We start from the raw sequence: 18,059 nt of genomic DNA, 5'->3' as shown, positions 1-18,059 counted from the left end.
CATGCTGAACTCTCGGACACTGGAACCTCCAAGAGCGGAAAACCGCATTGCTCTCAATTTTACTGGCGTGTTTTGTATTTATTTTTTTTTTCGAATAAATCCGAAAAACCCTATCTCTTTATAGCTCATTCATCTTTTTGTTGCGCTTTACAGATTTGCATCTGTACGCCGAGGCGAGTGACCTTGAAACCATGGACCCGCGTGAAGCCGGTGGAGGTTCCGCTCGGCCACACGTGGATGTAGTCGTTGATAAACAAGTCTTCCGGATAGAGCGAGAGATGCTCACCAAGTACAGTCCTTTCTTCAAGCGCACATTCGAGAAGGATGAAAACAGGAAAAAGAACAAGGTATGTGCGATTGGGATGGTCGTTAATCGTTCGCAATGAATGACTTTGGCACCAGTGTGACCAGTGAGTCAAGAACAACTGGAATGCTCCATGATTAGAGGTGTGCGCGGGTTCGGTCATAACCGCTGGCCGCGCGGTACCCTGAGTTCCGCGGTTAAGATGCGGATAAAACGGCACGTCTCTTTGGTGCGCGCGGATATCCGCGTCTTATCTGCACATAAGGCCGGTTTACTGCGTGACGCCGACGAGCAAGGACGTTGACTTGCCTACGCAACTCGCTGCGCGTTTATACTCGGGCGCAAGATGGCGTGGACCAGCGTATGGCGTGGACCAGCGTATGGCGTGAACCAATGTGCGGCGTGAACCAACGTGCCCTGGCAGGTGGTTGGGCACGCTTCGCGTGGGAGTGCTCTACCCATGACGTTGGACGACAGGGCACGCCGGCGCACACTCTGTACCACAGTCTTTCGCGTGGCTCGCTATATATGCACGGGCATCGCTATGGTGATGCACATGGAAAAGCACGTCACTCATAGTTGCGCTGGCGCACGACGTAGTATAAACAGAAGCACGAGAAAGGTGACGTAGCGTGCCACGCTACGCCGCTCGACTATGCGCCATCGGACGTCATAACAGAAACAGGCCTTTGGTGTCTCTGACGGCGTCTCCTATAGGTGGAGGCATAATTGAGAGTACGCGGTGAATCCAAAATTGTGTCATCCGTTAAGTGCTATTACACAACTTCATGTGACACAATGTTCCTGGACAGTTCGTACGCTGAAAAAGTTTCGTCGCGTAAATTTTTTCCTACAAATACCATGGCCGCGGATATACTAAATATCCACTGCGCAGCTACTGTCAACGTTACCCGTGCTCATCTCTATCTATATGATGCGATCTGACGCAGGACACTTTCACATTACGAATTAATTTCAGCTGAAGCTCTCTGGCATTTCTGCTGCCACGTTCAAAATTCTTCTCCAATACATGAGAACGGGACAACTGATCGTAGCACCAGAAAACGTGGCAGACGTTTTCAGTGCAGCTTTCCGCTTGCACATGTCAGACGTCGTCAAGAAGTGTATTCAGGTGCGTTCCATTATCATCAGTGAAACAAGCGATATGCCACTGGTACCGTAACCGGCATCTTTATATATATATATATTTTTTTCAGTTGGAAACCGAAACAACGCCAATGGGACAACAAATGTTGATGTACTCTGCTGCACGGAGGCTGAACCTAGAGGACGAAGAGAGGCGGTCCTTCGACTTCTTGACCTCCCACTTCATGTCAGTTGTTACGACCAAGGAATTCCTCGAGATGGAAATGGAGGACGTTATGCAACTTATGTCAGCGGAATCCATAGGGTGTCGACGGTATGTTGAACGCAGCTTTGAAAATCTTCGCGAAAAATCGCAAAATTCGCCGGGGATTTTCAGGGAACAGTTTGCGACTATTGTTGAAGCAAGGTGCAAGTAACTGTTATACGCTGTCTCTGTCTTCCAGACAAAGAACACAGTAACAGTAGGCAAGCTAGCAGGTGTAATTGCAACGACGGCATAGCATCTCCCTGAGTTGGAGGAGTTTAGGAACAAGACGGATGGGACGAGGAGGCGATGTCGTCTGCTCTTAACTGTCTCCTTGTCCCTTTTGTCCTTGTAACGGAGCTCCTCAGGAGGTGCTACCATCATTCCAGTCCACATAAGTTCCCCTGAAGTTGTGAGGACATGCTCACGTAACAGACTGTACCTTTCGGTCTTGCAGTGCTTCTTGGTGTTCTCTGTTAGGTTTACCAGGTGAAAGTCCTGAGTGATCATTGTTTGAGAAAGTATCCAAACTTATCCATTGTGCGTACAGCCAATGTCGTCAGTGGTTTGTAGCTACCAGGCCACATATGGACTGCCACGTGGACTGGAACATATGCGATACACACCGACGAATGAATAGCTAAGTCTAGGATCGAGTCTGACGACATGTTCAGGACTAGGGCGTGGACATGGGCGTGGACATGGGCGTGGGCGTGGACGCTTTAGATTCCATGCGAAACATTACTGGCCTAGTAATCGCTGCAACATCCGATAACCAGATGATAATATAGCCTACACTGTAAACTTTTTCACACCTTTAAAGGTGTGCGCTATGTACATTCAACCTGATTGCGTAACATTGCATCTCCAGGATGATATTTTACAAAATTTGGAAAGCATTACTAAAGATCAAGTGTCAGTGCAAATCTTGCTTTCATTATGTCTTGGATATCGTAGGTACGAGCTAATGCATATATGCATCGCTATCGATAATCATGCACGCGCAAGTGTCTACAATTCTGTTGAACAATGTTGAGATGTTGCAAGACTGAATTTTTGGAGGACAGACAACACTCGAGTAAAGAAAATTTGTGCGAAACCGTGCTCCATTTTGATGTTACCAAAATTACACCTAAAAAGGCGTGCGCCATACACGTTATTACACCTTTAAAGGTGTGAAAAGATTTAGAGTGTAATGGTCATGGACTACGCCACAGCGGTGGATCGGCAGATTAAGTTTAGCAAGCAGAGGATTCTGCAGAGTGCTCATGTACGTACCAGCACACAAAGGGAAACATTCCAGAGGAGAGAGTAGTGAACGCACTGTACTCCGGTATCAGATGTGGCGCGACGATGAAACGAACTCTTCCGATTTATGTACACAACAGCTAAAATGTAGTTCAAAGAAATACGTACAAGGTAGCCAGAAAATAGCCAAGTCTCCCAAGTTTCCAAGTTTGTTGTGCAGCACAAAGTAGGACAATAGCCAACTTGGAGCAGAGTAGCGAAACCTGACAATAACCTTGTCCTCTACCGCTGTCGGTTTGCGCTTGTAGACCTCTACTATCCGCCACTACCGTAGCACATTTGGCAAATATCTTGTATGTCGTAACGCGTTACACGCAATCGGAACGTTCATGCGATGAGTTAACCTGTGTCGGTAGATGCCACATGCCCTGTGTGATATGACAGCGACATGCGATGCGCTCCTGACCACGTTTCGTAACTTGGCTGGGTACACCGCCAAGCCTGGCCAATAACGAGCGATTGGTGTAACCTTGAGAATATGCGTACCAGGACGCCCATTGTTGTGTTGCAGTGAAATGGAAATATTTGAAGCTGGCATGCGATGGCTGAATTACGCTCCCGAGCAACGTTATAAGCAAGGGGAGGCGCTGATGAGCGTGGTGCACTTCGACAACATGAACGTTCAGGAGCTACACCAATGTCTGGAATATCCAGGCATCTCAGACATGCTCAGCGTCCGCAAAAAAGTTATCGCCGCTATCTGGTAAGCATGAATAGGATGCAAAAAAGAATCTTTCCTGATTCGTGCTACCTGTGGTCCTATCATATATGTAGTCCCCTTTGGCGCCACTGGTAGTCCCCTTAATTATGGAATGCAGGAAAGACCAATCGGTATGCTCCCCTTGAAGTTCTTCCACGTGTCTCTTCATTTGGACATTATACATTGTTAGTCTGTCATCCTAAAAGCTTAAGCGGCTAACCCGATAGTTAAGTGCAATATATTAGATAATCAAAGCATATCAGTTGGCAAACGTACGTTCATTTAAACACGTTAGTTCACTCCAGTGTGTACTTCTGATCTGAACCAACAAATGCGATTGAGTGTGCTTATACAGTTCCTAGACACACCCGTTCTTAACCAAAGTTTCGCCACGGTCCGCGGTTTGATTAATTAAGAGGTGCTTTGGGACGCGCCTTTGTTCTCTGTCCTTCATCCAACGGTACTCACTCTGCCTCTGCTCTCTTGAACAACAAAGCAACTTTATTTTAATGGCGATGATTGGGGAGTTTCATCGCCAGGGTCGATACCTTACACCCCATTGTCGGCAGTAACGTTTTCTCTTTTGAAGTCGAACACTAGCTATACTGAATTTTGAAACCGTTTTATCCCACAGCAATCGTTCTACCAACAATGACAAAGAAATCTCACTGCGTCCTCCGAGGACGTACAAGCTACTAGAGGAGCAGCTCGTCAGTAAGCAGCCGAACAGCCCAATCGATGTAAGTTCATCCTGAAAGTAAAGACACTTCCAAGCTCGATTCGAACGTCATTTCTAGGTCTCTGTTGCCAAGATCGAAAAGAAAGAAGAGCAGTCGACATCCACTACCGCTGTACAGGAGTCCCTCGATCCCACGAGCACTACATGTACTTCAGATCGCCCATTACTGGGCAGAGCGCATCGGAAAGGAGGAGCATGTCTGGTGGTCAAAGACCCTCCAGAGGAAGTCCATGCAACCGGGAAACAATTTCGCGACAACAAAAATGACGCCTATAGAGACCAGTCGTTCATAGCTGGAAGTCATTCAAGATTCTACTACGACGACTTCCAGTTCGCGCGTCCGCGACAAACAACCTACACTAAGGTCCAAGGCATGCCAGGGTCATTTATTGAAGAGGAAACTCAGGGGGTGCGCCGCATGCAAGCTTTGTTAGAGGAAGTCCGTGTGGTCCGCAGAGTGAAGAAGGCGAAGTCGAAGCACGGACCTGAAGGGCAGACCTTGGAAGTGGAAATATCCCATAACACGCAAGAGAAGAAACCCATCCCGTTACCAGCTCCTGTTCTGGATGCACCGGTCCCAGCGAAGAGGTTGTCTGTCAAAACACCAGGCGTCACGCCCCTCCCACGTAAAACAACACTAGAAAGCACGCAAGGACTTGGTATGAAAGGCCTTTGTGATTATGGAGAGACGAAGACACCAGAGCCTGGTTCCATGTCCTCTGGTAGATCTGTAGAGGACATCCCATACCGTGAAGAACACACAAGCGCGCCGACGTCCACCGGTGCTCCCTCCGTTGCGTCGGCTGTGCGAAATAGACCTTCCAGTGTTTCAATTGGTGAACTTAGCGCTCTCTCAGAGCGCTCAGAACCTGCTGGGGCACGTACTGTGTTTAGCGGATCTTCTGTGTCCATGTACAGCCTTTCAGTCAATGAACAGAAGCACCCAAAGGAAGTCCAAGATTTGGTGTCAAGTTGTACCAGCGATCGCAGGAAACTGCAGGGGGACGATGTCTCGGCCTTCGATAGTAAATGTTCCGAGGTATCGTTCCCTGCCATCTTTTCGGGTGATAGTTCGGAGATGTCAGATTACAAGACGGGTGGATCAGAACTGAAGTCGGAGACGAAAATTCTAGACACATTTGGAATATCGAGCAGCTTGTCGCCTGCTTCGAACGGAGAAAGAACAAAAGACTATGAGTTTTGTCACACGGCCACTGAGAACACATCCCTATGTTCTCCAAGGGAAGCACGACGAACAATCCAGACATCACTGCCATTTTTGGAGGTCGTCGAAACGACGGAAAGAGGCTTTGAAACGCCCGGTGCCGTCAGCACAACAGACATCATCGAAGGTATTTCGGTGTCCCCTCAAGAACGACTTGTTGCAATGTCTGGCGACTCTTATCCACCTGATAGTGCTCCTAACCACACACCTTTGACGACAGATCACCCTCGCGAAACGGCAAAACATTATTGGGTTAATCCGCCGTTGTTCACTGACTACAAGCCGGAGAGCTTTGCTGAAACACTCGATACATCCCAACGGGAGGTTTGTGTGCTTGTATCGCACATTACGCCCGTTGGGTCTTACGAAGCTGTAGCGGGGCAAAGGAGTTCGCACGATGTTCCGGATAGCATTATTGGGAGTAACGTGTCTCAAGGAACAAGCGCCTCGTATGAAGCGAATAGCATACCCACTGAGAACTGGAGTGAGGAGCCCGATTACGAAGGCCAGGAAAAGGATTCACCACGTCAACGTCGTGAAGACGTGGGCGTGAAGATGCGAGTGAGGTGCGATGCGAGTGGGATGGGAGTGGGGCACTCGCGCCGTGAAGATGCAAGCGGTAGTGTGCCCTATCTGGCGCATGATTCGTACAGTTCTTCAGAAGGACAGGAAGACAAGGCTGTGCAAGAGGTTCTCAGCCGGGATAAATTTGCAACTCCCCGTGGTACGTTGTCCTTTGAATTGCCTTCAAATGAACTGGTGGATCATAACGCTGATCACGTGGCCATTAAAACTCAAGTGCTACCTGAGGCAAGTAGCCTCTCTGAAGCGAGACCGAAACATCCGGCAGACCGACAACGTGAAGCGCTGACGCATGATGGAACTACAAGCGAGGACAAAGCGGTTGTGGACGTAGATGAAGGAGGCAGTGTGGTTTTCAGTAAAGATAGCGAGAAACACTGCGACGAAGACACCGTTGGGCAAGGAACAACCGCTGTGAGTGAGCATGACTTTCGGGTTTCGGAGGAAGTGTCGAGAGATGCAACTGTGAAGGATGAGGGTAGTCAAAAACGGTCTGCGCAAACTGGTGGCCCTGCGCATGTGGCATCAATTGGATCGGGCACAAGTAGAGAAATGTTGTCGTATGACCCGCACAACAGCACTGAGGCAGAGTCGTACGATATTCTAGGGGGAACTGGCGCCTCTGCCAACGTTCACACGCCGAGGGAAACGGGACAAAGCACTGAACTTGTATCGTTGGGAACGGCTGATGACAAGGATCTCATGTCCGACGTGCAACCTAGGAAAGCTGCTAAACACAAAACACCGAAACATAGAGGCTTGTACGAGGTGACCCCATCTACGGCACATCAGACTTCGAATCTCTCAGAACAGCACACAGTAGGAGAAAGGACACGCCATGAGACAACGGAACCCGTGGAATGGTACGAGACAACGAAGTCTCCTACTTCCACAGGAAAGCATGGTGCAGTGAATGACATGGTACCTAATACATCTACACGGACAGAGTCCAACGGACTGGTAGAGCATACAGAGCACTCGACATTGAAGCCTGTAGAAGAGTACGAAGCTGCAGAACACGCGGTGCAGGAGTCACCGAAACCAAGAGAAGTGAAGGAAAGCGCGGTCCACGGGGAGGCGCAGAAACCTGTGGAAAAGAAACTCGCTGAGCTTTCACATTCGCCCACGGAAGAGAACGGAGCTGCCACGTATGTGGAGCGTGATACACGGCAACTGACAAAAAGGAAAGAACCTACCCTGCGCGCATTACACGATCCCATGGAAGTCGCAGTACGTGATCTTGCACGGCCCACCACAACAGCACGTGAACAGCACATGGAATACAAGCCTTCTGAAGTTATGGATCGATACCGATTAACTGATCACGCGGTACATGACCTGTCAAGCTTGTTCGAGCAGGAAATTGTGCACCACGCAGGCTATGAGACGTTTGTATTGGTGGAGAAACCGTTTAGAATTACAGAACTTGAATGTGCACAACGTACAGTACACGAGGTACCACAACCTATAAATGAGGACAGTGTCACAGGATACACGATAAAGGACCAACGGGACACAATAGAAGCCATTCCAGTACCGGAAACAGCTCACGGCCACATGGCTGTCCAAAAGAAACGCGAGCAGGAACGGTATTTGATTGCTGAGCTAAAAGACACCGCGCCACAAGATCAATCTGGCACGACAGAGGTCAAGCACAATAACAATGATGATGAAGAAGCAGTCTTTAGGCACATCGTGGTCGAGAGCTCAGAAGTGGTATCCAACATCGCGGTTCATTCTCGTGAGCTGTTTCAGAGCTCAATGTTCAAAGCTCCCACCGACGTGACAGCTACAGCAGTTTTGCTAGAAACTGAAGCACCCACTTTTGAGGCACCAGAAGGAACAAATATTCAGGAATCAAATGTAGACGTAAGCTACCGAGATTCAGCACTGAGTGAAGCTACATCGGTTGGTCTCCTGTATCAGCAACTGGTTTCACTTCTGCAGAATGACGTCACAGTTGCACACGAAGAAGTGAGACCTCTGGAGACACCATTACCCGCAGGAAGAAAGAATAGCGATTCTGTATTCAGCTCTGACGCGGAGTTACCTTCTGGTTCATCAACCGTGCGTACTGTCAGTTCAAGCGCGCTTCCAAAGGATGATGACGTCCTCTCAGACATGTCAGACGGTTCTTCACCCCTCCCTTCCCATCTGTTTGAAGACCACAGGATAGACAGGAGCGGTGAAGTTATCGTCCAAACTGCCAGCGTCTTGGACTACAGAATGCAGTCGCCTTATGGGTCACTGGCCACAGATGAACGCATAACAGCAGGGGGGAATATCGAAGTACACGAAACTCGGTCAGCGGAATTCGCACCGTCACAGGTTAACAAGGACGCTGAATCATTTGAAGCCAACGATGGACAAGTTGCTGACGGCTCAGCGACAGCCGACAATACCGGTGAAACAGTAAAGGACATTGATTCATCAGCAGCTATTCAGGATACAAAGAGCGCCTCCAAACATTTTGTAAGTGCGGAGTTCAGCCAAGATCAGCCGACAGACCACGCACCAGGGTGTCCTAGCGGCCCTTATTTTAAACACAAGACTAAAATTGTGGCAATGACCCCAACTCACTCGGTGGAGTTAGTTGAGGAAAGCTTCACCAGGGAGCGCCTACAAACTACCATCGCGGAAGAGGCTGAAGTAAGAAGGGAAAATATGGAGAAGCCCACACAGAATGTTCCGGACGCACCAGAACCAACAGGTTTAGGGAACGCCGGAAACGACAGCGACGCGAAGAACAACGACGAAGAAAAAGCTCTGCGTAAAGAGTCGACTGTGAAGGGGAAGAACGCGGGACCTAGTAAAAAAACAGATTGCAAGTCACCCGTCTTTTCGCGTACCCGCATATACGCCGGAAGCTCTTCGCATAAACTAGAACTAGTCAACGAAAAGACTGCAATCGGTGATAAGGAGCTTCGTGCCTTACACGATGAATCGGGAATGCCACCCTCTACATCGGCTACGGGAAAGCAAGACTCGCATTGCTGCTGTGGTGCGCAATCAACGACGCAGTCTAAGACTGATTGCCAGGGCTCACCAAGCAGGTCTAACTACGGCGGGAAGGCTCTGCCAGAGGGCCTCTCAAAGGCTAACGGACAGGCTCCACCGAGCAAGTGCGGGCCAAAGGTGCAAACAGAGGGCGTATCCAGACGAGTAGAACAAGTCATAAAGAAAATATCTGATGTTGAAATGCATAGAAAAAACTTGCAAAGGGCATGTAGCAAGGAGAAGAACAAAGCGAAACTAACCGTGATGAAGCAAGACATCGAACGTCTGAAGACTCATGAAAGCAGTTTGCATGAGGTGCTGAAAGCTCTGGCTCCTTCCATGGCTCCTCCAACGATCCTGAGCGAATCAGATGAAATTTCTTCAACCGGAAACACAAAAGACACAACACGAGTGTCTTTTGAGGGGCGTGTGGTTCCTTATGATGACACTCATGACTTACCTGTCCCTGTAAAAGTCGACCAGGACAATAACAAAACCTGTAATCGATTACCAGAAAATGTAAAGGACGATAAAGTGGTGTGCTCTTCAGGAAGCACGCCAGTCACGTCTAAGAGGGATAATAGAATGGCTTCTAGTCCCATGAAAAAGGCCACTGTCCGATATATCGATGAAAACGCTACTGTGGCACCGAAGGAGAAAAAGGCAACTAAAGGCGCATCATGTGTGTGCAAACCGTCCACGTCAGAGAGAGACAAAGGTGATCCGGTTTCCATGCAGGACAACAAGGTTAAAAGCTCAAGTCCGGTGCGCAGGGCATTACTCTCTAAAATAGGGGTACCTTCACCACATCATCTCTGCAGTAGGAACGAAGGTTTCACTTCGGCGTGTAGGCCGCTCAAGAAGCACCAGACATGCACTGACGAAATGGCCACAGATGACGACAAAGGTATGGATGAAGAAACGAAACATACTTCTTCGACACGCAAATCAATACGGATTGGTCCCGGTAGAGAACCCCACACGGTTGGAGAAGTACTGCAGGACGCAAAGAGGGACGAGGCTTCTCTACGCAAAACTGACGACAGCGAAGCTGTTGAAGACCTGTCGTTATCTTACGATGATGCGGCAAACAATAATACTCTTAGTTCGAATGAAACAACTACGGGCCCTAATGTAAATGCAGATTCCGCGAACAACAATCTCTCAGCTGCCGTTAAACGCGAAACTCCTCGATATCCCTGCCAGTGTAAAGTACCGGATCTCGGGAAGAAAAGTGGTGATATCAAATCAGGCAATACGACGAGATTTCAAAGACCGAAGGCCACTTCGCCGCTAGCCTTGACAACAGCGGAAACTTCGGGGGTTTTGTCGCTCGATGCTATCCCTGAACGCTCATGCGCCGATTCAGAGAATGCTGATGACAGAATGGAAACATTCCGCATGGCCCACAGTGTGCCAATTCAAGAGCCAACAGTAGCCGACGTTAGCGTTGTAGACTCTGAATCAGACGTTGACGACGATAATATTGCCAAACCACAGCCACAAAAGTTGGGCGCCTCCAAAGTTGGTGCTGCCACCGATACCACGGCAACCATTGTACCAGCCGTACACGCACGTGCAGGTGGCCACATGAACTATCACCCATCGCTGTCGTTCGTTCGACGAACGGTGGTGGAAGAAAGCGTAACAACTTGTAGACGAGCCACGAGGAGGAACGCGAAAAGCGTAATTAACCGACAGACCGGATTAGAAGAGAAGGATTCGAACACAGACACGACAGTTACGCGAGAAGACAGGAAGACACGGAGGGAAGAGACAATAGAATCCTACGATCCTAATGCGGACATTTCTCAGTTTTCAAGTAGTCCTCTCTGTACGAGCCCATTCAATACCCTCGGGTTGTACATACCGTCTGCAAGTTCACCTCCATATCACACGGAATCTTTTGCAATGTCCCCTGCACAGAACGGTTCGTCACCAAAGTCTCCCGGCAAGAAAGCGGTGGCTATTCGAGTAATCGACCAGTTCTCATCCGAGGCCGCAAAAGTCACGTCGGATCCCCTGAGGAGTCCCGTAGAGCCTCTGTCGATCCTGAAACCTCAGACAACTGGAAATGTGGAATTCCAAATACCTCTTCAAGAGGATGAGGACGACGACGACGAGGAAGCCTCATTTGAGCCTCCAGCATCTATCATGGCACGATTGGGCCGTAAGGACTCCATTGCTGTTGCAAAAATCCGGAAAATGAAGCAAGACGGTGACGGAGAGGAGGAAGCTGAGGAAGAGGAAGCCGAAGATGAGGCGGTAGAGGAGGGGGACGAACAGGACACCGATGATGCCGAACCATTGTCGAAAAAAGATTCTCATCCTCAAACGGAGGGTGAAGAGATGGACGATGTCAACGAAGGACCTGAGAAGGACAAAGAAAGCGCTGGGCCTACGGCAACAGTACATCCACCTAGCGAGCCGGTTGAGGGAACAGTACTGGTGTCAATACGTGAAGTCTCTTTACAAATATTGCACGACGCTTTTCACACAGAAAAAGGAACAGAAAATGGAGCGCTTCAACAACGGTTCTCTGTAGACCACACTGTTGTCGAACGACATGGAGAGCTGACCACGTTGCAGACAGGCAAAGGATCGTCCGAAAGTAGGCAACCTTTTGATGACAAGTACCGAGAAGGTCCACGTGACATGGACGAGGTACAGGATAACACAAGGAAGGAGCGTTCTGAACCCGGAGGTGGCTTAGGACGTGGTCCTGAAGCCCAACACCTTCTAGATAAGAGTGGTGGAAGTGGAGCTGTAGAACAAAGCAAGGTTCTAATACAAAATGGCGAGACGCCTGTTTGTGACGCAGGACGTGAACAGGGCACGCAACCATGCACGGACGAAGTCAGCAAACGCGACGCCGTCCGTGAAAGCGAAAGCGAAACTTCCAGGAATGGGGGCGTAACAACGCGCAATGCTTACCAGGCTCGCGAGGTCGAAGATGACACTGAAATCGCATCTGGTGGGAGAGACGTTCATGAGGAGCCTCGTGGTGGGACAATAAGGCATGAAGAAAGCAAGGCAGCTACGCGAGGCAGCGTGGAGAAATCACCAGATTGGCTGCTGAAGCAGCGCGGTGAGTCAACGCTGCCATTCACTGAAACCTATGACAGAGAAGTGCCACAGCAAACTGCCTACTTGAAGTCCGAGAGTGAAGCCGATGCAGCAGGAAAACGTTATGGAGAACACTACCTGAAGAGGGAAGGTTCGCCACGTGGGGTGAGCAAGGCTGCAACGCCAGTTGCCGAAGGGCAGATATCGTCGAGAGAGACATATGCGAAACAAGAGGTGACAGCGAGGACGGCCTATCTTGTCTCCGATACTGGAACAGACATAGAAGGCGGGCTTGAAACGAAACGAGATGAAACTAGCAGTGGTAGTACAACAGACAGTGGAAAAGGTGCGAAAGTAAAGTCGATCGAAGAACAGCCATTACCGGAGGATGCTACCTACAGAGAAGCGTCAACACGGTCTGCTTCTGCGGCCCCTCAACGCGAATCAGACTTGACCGAGCAGGCCCTCTCAACGAATATGCGTACACTCAATGGATCAGTTGTTGAACGAGGTGTGGGTGGCTCCGCACATCTCACTGCGGCAGAGGACGCAGCTGGTTCTCATCACGCGGACGTCGCCACAGGACACATACGAACTGTGCAGGAGCACTCCGAATACTATAGTGTGGTTCCCGACGGACAAGTTATCGCTGATAAAATCACGCAGCAGGGCCAACATGAACATAGCAGTGTCGCACTCGAAGCACGTGCAAAAGAAATTCATGATGTCGAGGCTAAGCGACACTATGACCCAGGGGATGAAGAACCACTGCTTACAGGCGTTGTCGGCAAGAAACAGGCGCCGTGGACAGGAGATACAAACACATTGGGATCCGATTTCGTTCCAAGCAGCTTAAGACCGGAAACACAAACACCTTCACTTAGTGCCCAATCGTATACTCACCGTGCGGGAAGCTCCCTTCGCTCATCACAGGAATTATACACGACAGCTGTTACAGCGTCCGCTAGTGGAGCGGCAGATTACGTAGACTCCTCTGTACCAAACAAATCGCACGAGCATTTCGCTGATGAGTCACATTTGACCGCGAAGTATGTATCGGAAGAACTGGAAGACATCTCTGAACAGGAGCACCAAATGGCAAGAATGGTCCCCATATGTGAATGTGAAAAGGCGCTTCAACGGGAACAGGAGAAACGTGGTACTGGAACGAAAGAATACGAAACTAAATATGCTGAAGAATATGCCGCTCAGAAAGCCAGACACGGAATTCAAGTGGACGAAACTGAGCATAATGGATCTATCTCAGAAGCTGCAGGTAGCAGGGAAACACCTAAACAGGAGCCAAATCAAGAGACAGCTAGAGATGTCGATATCGCAACAGTAGATCACAGAGTAGTTGAACACATCAAAATGATTGGTAGTGGTGCTGTCTCGGCGGTACAAATGGACGTTCTTCCAGAGTCACCTGCTATGTTGCATAAAGAAGAGAGTTCAGTCTATGACAATACGCAACTGCGATCTACACTGCCTTACCTCGAAATTGAGGAAATCGGCAGCGAAGGGAGCGAAGATGTTGCACCAGAAGGCAATTTCGAAACTGCACAAGCCGTAAGAGGTACCGAAGAACTACTGGCTTCCTCTGTGCGGCGTGCTGTGACGGGCGTGGATGCAGATGCTGAACTACTCATGGGTAAGGGCTGTCTGAACTGCATTGAAGAACAAACACTATCGCCTTTGATAGATGCAGAGCATGCCATCGTGGAATACATAGAAAGCGTAACAGCACGTACTGTTCCGTCGCTACCTAGCAGTTCACCAGTGCCGGAACCGACACCCTCCCTGAATACCAAGGAAACGGCAGCAGGTAACGCGCAGATTCTGGCAAAAGACACGGTCGTTTCCCGACGGAAGTTTTCTGATGAATCGCGTCTCGAAAGTCACGTCGTTGCAACAGTGGTGGCTACAGCTGGAGTTGAAGAAGATCGAACACAGAGTACCGAACAACGTAAGGAAACTTCGAGAGATGTAGTGTACCACGCAGTGGATGCTGAGGAGCCTCTAGAAACGGATGGAGGAGACCTAACCAGTATGCCCTATAAGAAAGAGTTAGAGCCCTTTAATAAAACCACGGTTACTAAAACGACATCTGTAGTTGAAAAACCGGCCGCAGATCAAGGATGGCGACGTGCAGATGTTGTCCAGCACGACTTAGCTGAGGTAACGTCATCTACAGCAGCCGAAGTTGTTCCACCAATCATAACAGGTGTAGCAGCACCCCACACGGCCAGCGATATAGGCAGCGTGTCTACTGTGCTTGTGCCATTACAGCCTCAAAACACACAAGTGCGAGAACATGAAAGGGCGCAGCAAGGGGCCACAGAAGGTCGCAGACTAGAACCCAGGAAAGAGTTGACGATCGACCTCTTGTTAGGGGGGGTTGGTTCACCCACTCGTATGCAAGACACAAAGCTGCAAACCGTATTAACAGCGCCAGTAGAGGTAACCGTGCGACCGATCATAAGCGAGAAGAAGAGGCGAAAATCTGCGACCATTATCATAGAGGACCGACACTTGTTTGGGCTCGTGCAGCAGGGATCGGTCGTCAATAGCTTAGCAGAAGCGGAGATCGAAACGGTTTGTGACGCGCAAAGCTTGTCCCAGGCTTTAATTGAAACGCCAGACCATCAACATGGATCTAACGAGCTTGTTGAACGATTTGCAAGCAATGTGGTGCTCCGAGGGCAATCTGAAGTCGAGAGCATTGCGAATGTTACGCGTGATATCCTTGCCGGGCTAACCGAGGAAGCACAGGATTCGAGACCACTTATTACTCGCGATGCGTCTGAACAAAGACAGGTCATTGCTGTTACTGGAACCCCACAAACAGAGGCCGGAAAATTAAAGAACCAGATAGTATTGAAGGAACAGCACGTGTTAGGAAAGATTGAGATGCCAGCAGCTTTGGTCCCATTTCAGGATATGGAAGGTGAAACAACGGATGCACTGCGTGCAGTCAGTTTATCTCATGGACAGTTTCTTCAAGAAACGAGTTCAAAAATGTCATCCTTCGGTATTGATGAAAAAGAACTCAAGAAACTCGAAAGCCTGGAAGACGTCACGATAGCAGTTCCTCTGCAAAGTGAAGCACATGACGATGTCCCGAAAGCATTGGTGGATACGTCAGAAAGGCTCGCCGATGGACTTCAAAGTGGCATGCTCGAAGAGGTAGACTCACGATGCACTGACATGGAATCTGCGACACTCAAAGACGAAACAATGAAAATGTCAAAAAGGACATCGCCAAGCTCGATATCAGGAACAGAAAGCGCGGTCGGAGAATTTCCAGTTTCTCCGCAGCATGTCCCTCCAGAGGGTGGAAAACCAATCGAGTGTCACGTCGTTTCCGCGAAAGAAGTTTCAGATAGACTGACTGTAGGAAAACTGGAAGATGTGTCGCAGTTTGAAGAAGTCAACATGATACAACCATCCAGCGTTCCTGACTCGCCAGTTTCGTTGGGTCGAGCTTTATCGGGCGAGACAGGCGTAGAAGTCAAGTTTGAAAGCCCTGAGCGCCGTGCCGGAACTTCAATGTCTGGCAAACGAAAGAAAGGTAGCGGTCCTCCGAGGAAGAAACGAACCGCACAGGATGACCTTGTTGGAGTGTTACCAGCTCATCTGAAACTAAAAGCTTTGGAAATCAAGTTGGTAGAAGGATTAATGACCGCATCTAAAGCTTTACTCTCAGTGAAGAAGGCATTAGTGAGTGAAGCTGGCAAAGGCACCGGACCACAGTTACGCGAGGAACCAAGTCCAGTTACAGCACGGTTATTTAGGGAGGAACCACTCGACAGTGCTGCTATGGCGTACACTACAGAAGAACAGCATACCTCAGGATTCTTAGCACCAAAGTACCCCCTTCAACCACCACAAGAAGTATATGATGAAGGGGAAGAACTGACGACAGAGGGAGGGGAAAAGCGGCAAGGACATACAGAAAAGCCAACGGAACCTGAGGTAGATCCATTTGAAGAAGCACGTTTTCGCCTGCACCGGCAATTCGATACGTCACACCTCGACGTCGAAATGTCGAAAGGCCCTCACTGGCCGAAGACGACAACCGACAAAGAAATCGACATCGGTCCAGCCACCACTGAAGGTCTGCGGATCACAAAAGCACAAGAAGGTAAAAGTCCATACCATTTAGTCGATGACGAGTACAGGATGATGAATGGGTATGATGGTGTCCCCAAGTCAAAAAGTTCAGGTACAGGCAAAGGTTCACCTGGACCAGCTACACAGAAATTTCTTCGCGAACCTCACTTAAACGAGGATATCTTGAACACAGAGCATAACTTGACTCCTGGCGTTCTTACACCGGCCGAAATGCAAGACTATGATGTGAAAACAAACGGGGAACATAGGAGCACGGAACTGGCAGAGGATATGGAGACATTTAAAAGACCCGTTGCCAGATCATTCGATGACGAGGACCACACGGAAAGACGACAAAACGGAGAAGACAAAAATGTTGCGAGGCCGTCTCTACCTTCCAGAAGTGTAACGACACCTGCGTCTGGGAAATACGAGGAGGTCAAGACAGCGTTCAAGCTTTTATCGGAATTAGGCGGCGAGGAAAACGAAGTTTTCACCAAAGCGATGGGTCCCCTGAATGCACCATGTCCACCATTTGGGACAACGGTAAATACATCCAAAGAGAAGCGAAGAAACTCCGCAATACCAGAAGCTGACGAAAGGGAAACGAATAAACAAGAAACGGAGGTGAAAGAAGGGATGAAAACATCAGCAACTGATAAACAAGATGAGTCAGCCGAATGGAGGAATCGCTCCAGCGAGATATTCTCCCCCCGTCGGCAGTCTAATACAGCCTACAGGTGGTTAAGTTTGCTGCCGGACGACGATGCGCTGAGTAGCTTCAGGAAGAGTCATGGGCTTAAAGCGAAAGAGGGAAACGAGCATGGCGGTGGTTCGTACGATGACGGAATGCCGACTACCTCATTCGCAGGATTCACCATCGATGACATACCAGAACTACCACAGACGCATACCCGTAAAGAATCGCAGCGACGATCGGTACCAGCTGAGGTACAGAAGGAGCCGGTCAGTGGAGAAGGAAGACCATTGGTGTCTCACGCCATTGATGCAATCCTTGAGGAATTCACAAATATGCCCCGTCCTCGTGCCAGAGACATGGTAAGACCACTGGACGCAAAGGTGACAAAGAGAAAACGTAAACGAGAAAGTGTCGCGGAGATAGAATCAGTAATCGAGGGCATGCTGAGAAATTCACCTGAAGTTCCGCCAGTAGTGTCACCAGTGCCAAGGAAAAGAAACAAGAAGTCGGAGAAGTCATCTCCCGTTAACACGAAGAAGACACAACTGGAATTCCCTGCTATGGTATACGAGCAAGAACCACGGGAAAGTTCGATCGTAGAAGTACACAAGTCCATGCACAGAGAAATTACTGTGGGACAATGTACAGTACCACCGCAATGTGACGTTGCGAAGCCGAGAAAACTTAGATGCAGTGGCGCTGTGTCACCAACCAGAGGATGGATGGACAAGAACCTAATCGATGTACATTCAGATGGCTCCCATGACAGGGCACCTGTCCGGAAGACTCATGAACGACCGTGTGAAGACCGTGATTTCCCAGATCAAATGCAAGGATACAAAGAAGCTTGTGTCACGTCAACAGGAAGGAGCAGTGCGCGTGGATTAAGCATATCTGTGGGCGGCTTTTCTGATCTTGGAGATGAACACCAGGTGGATACAGGTGAGGGTATCTGGATGATCATTGCACAAGGC

At 49.3% G+C, this 18,059-nt stretch overlaps 1 protein-coding gene across 3 annotated transcripts in view; it reads left to right on the top strand.

Moving 5' to 3' along the window:
* Positions 1 to 18,059, top strand: part of LOC135394745 (uncharacterized) — a 36,054-nt gene that overhangs the window by 2,155 nt on the left and 15,840 nt on the right. For 2 of the 3 annotated variants that reach the window (XM_064625661.1, XM_064625660.1), the window contains exons 2-7: positions 154 to 347; positions 1,284 to 1,436; positions 1,522 to 1,724; positions 3,475 to 3,666; positions 4,298 to 4,403; positions 4,461 to 18,027. In XM_064625661.1, coding sequence (XP_064481731.1) covers positions 192 to 347; positions 1,284 to 1,436; positions 1,522 to 1,724; positions 3,475 to 3,666; positions 4,298 to 4,403; positions 4,461 to 18,027 — 14,377 coding nt within the window. In that variant the 5' untranslated portion in view covers positions 154 to 191. The remainder of the gene's footprint in view (positions 1 to 153; positions 348 to 1,283; positions 1,437 to 1,521; positions 1,725 to 3,474; positions 3,667 to 4,297; positions 4,404 to 4,460; positions 18,028 to 18,059) is intronic. The other variant, XM_064625662.1, reaches the window with a different exon arrangement.

The sequence above is a fragment of the Ornithodoros turicata genome, chromosome 5, assembly GCF_037126465.1.
Source record: "Ornithodoros turicata isolate Travis chromosome 5, ASM3712646v1, whole genome shotgun sequence".
Classification (NCBI taxonomy): Eukaryota; Metazoa; Arthropoda; class Arachnida; order Ixodida; family Argasidae; genus Ornithodoros; species Ornithodoros turicata.
This window is presented reverse-complemented; position numbering and strand designations above follow the sequence as displayed.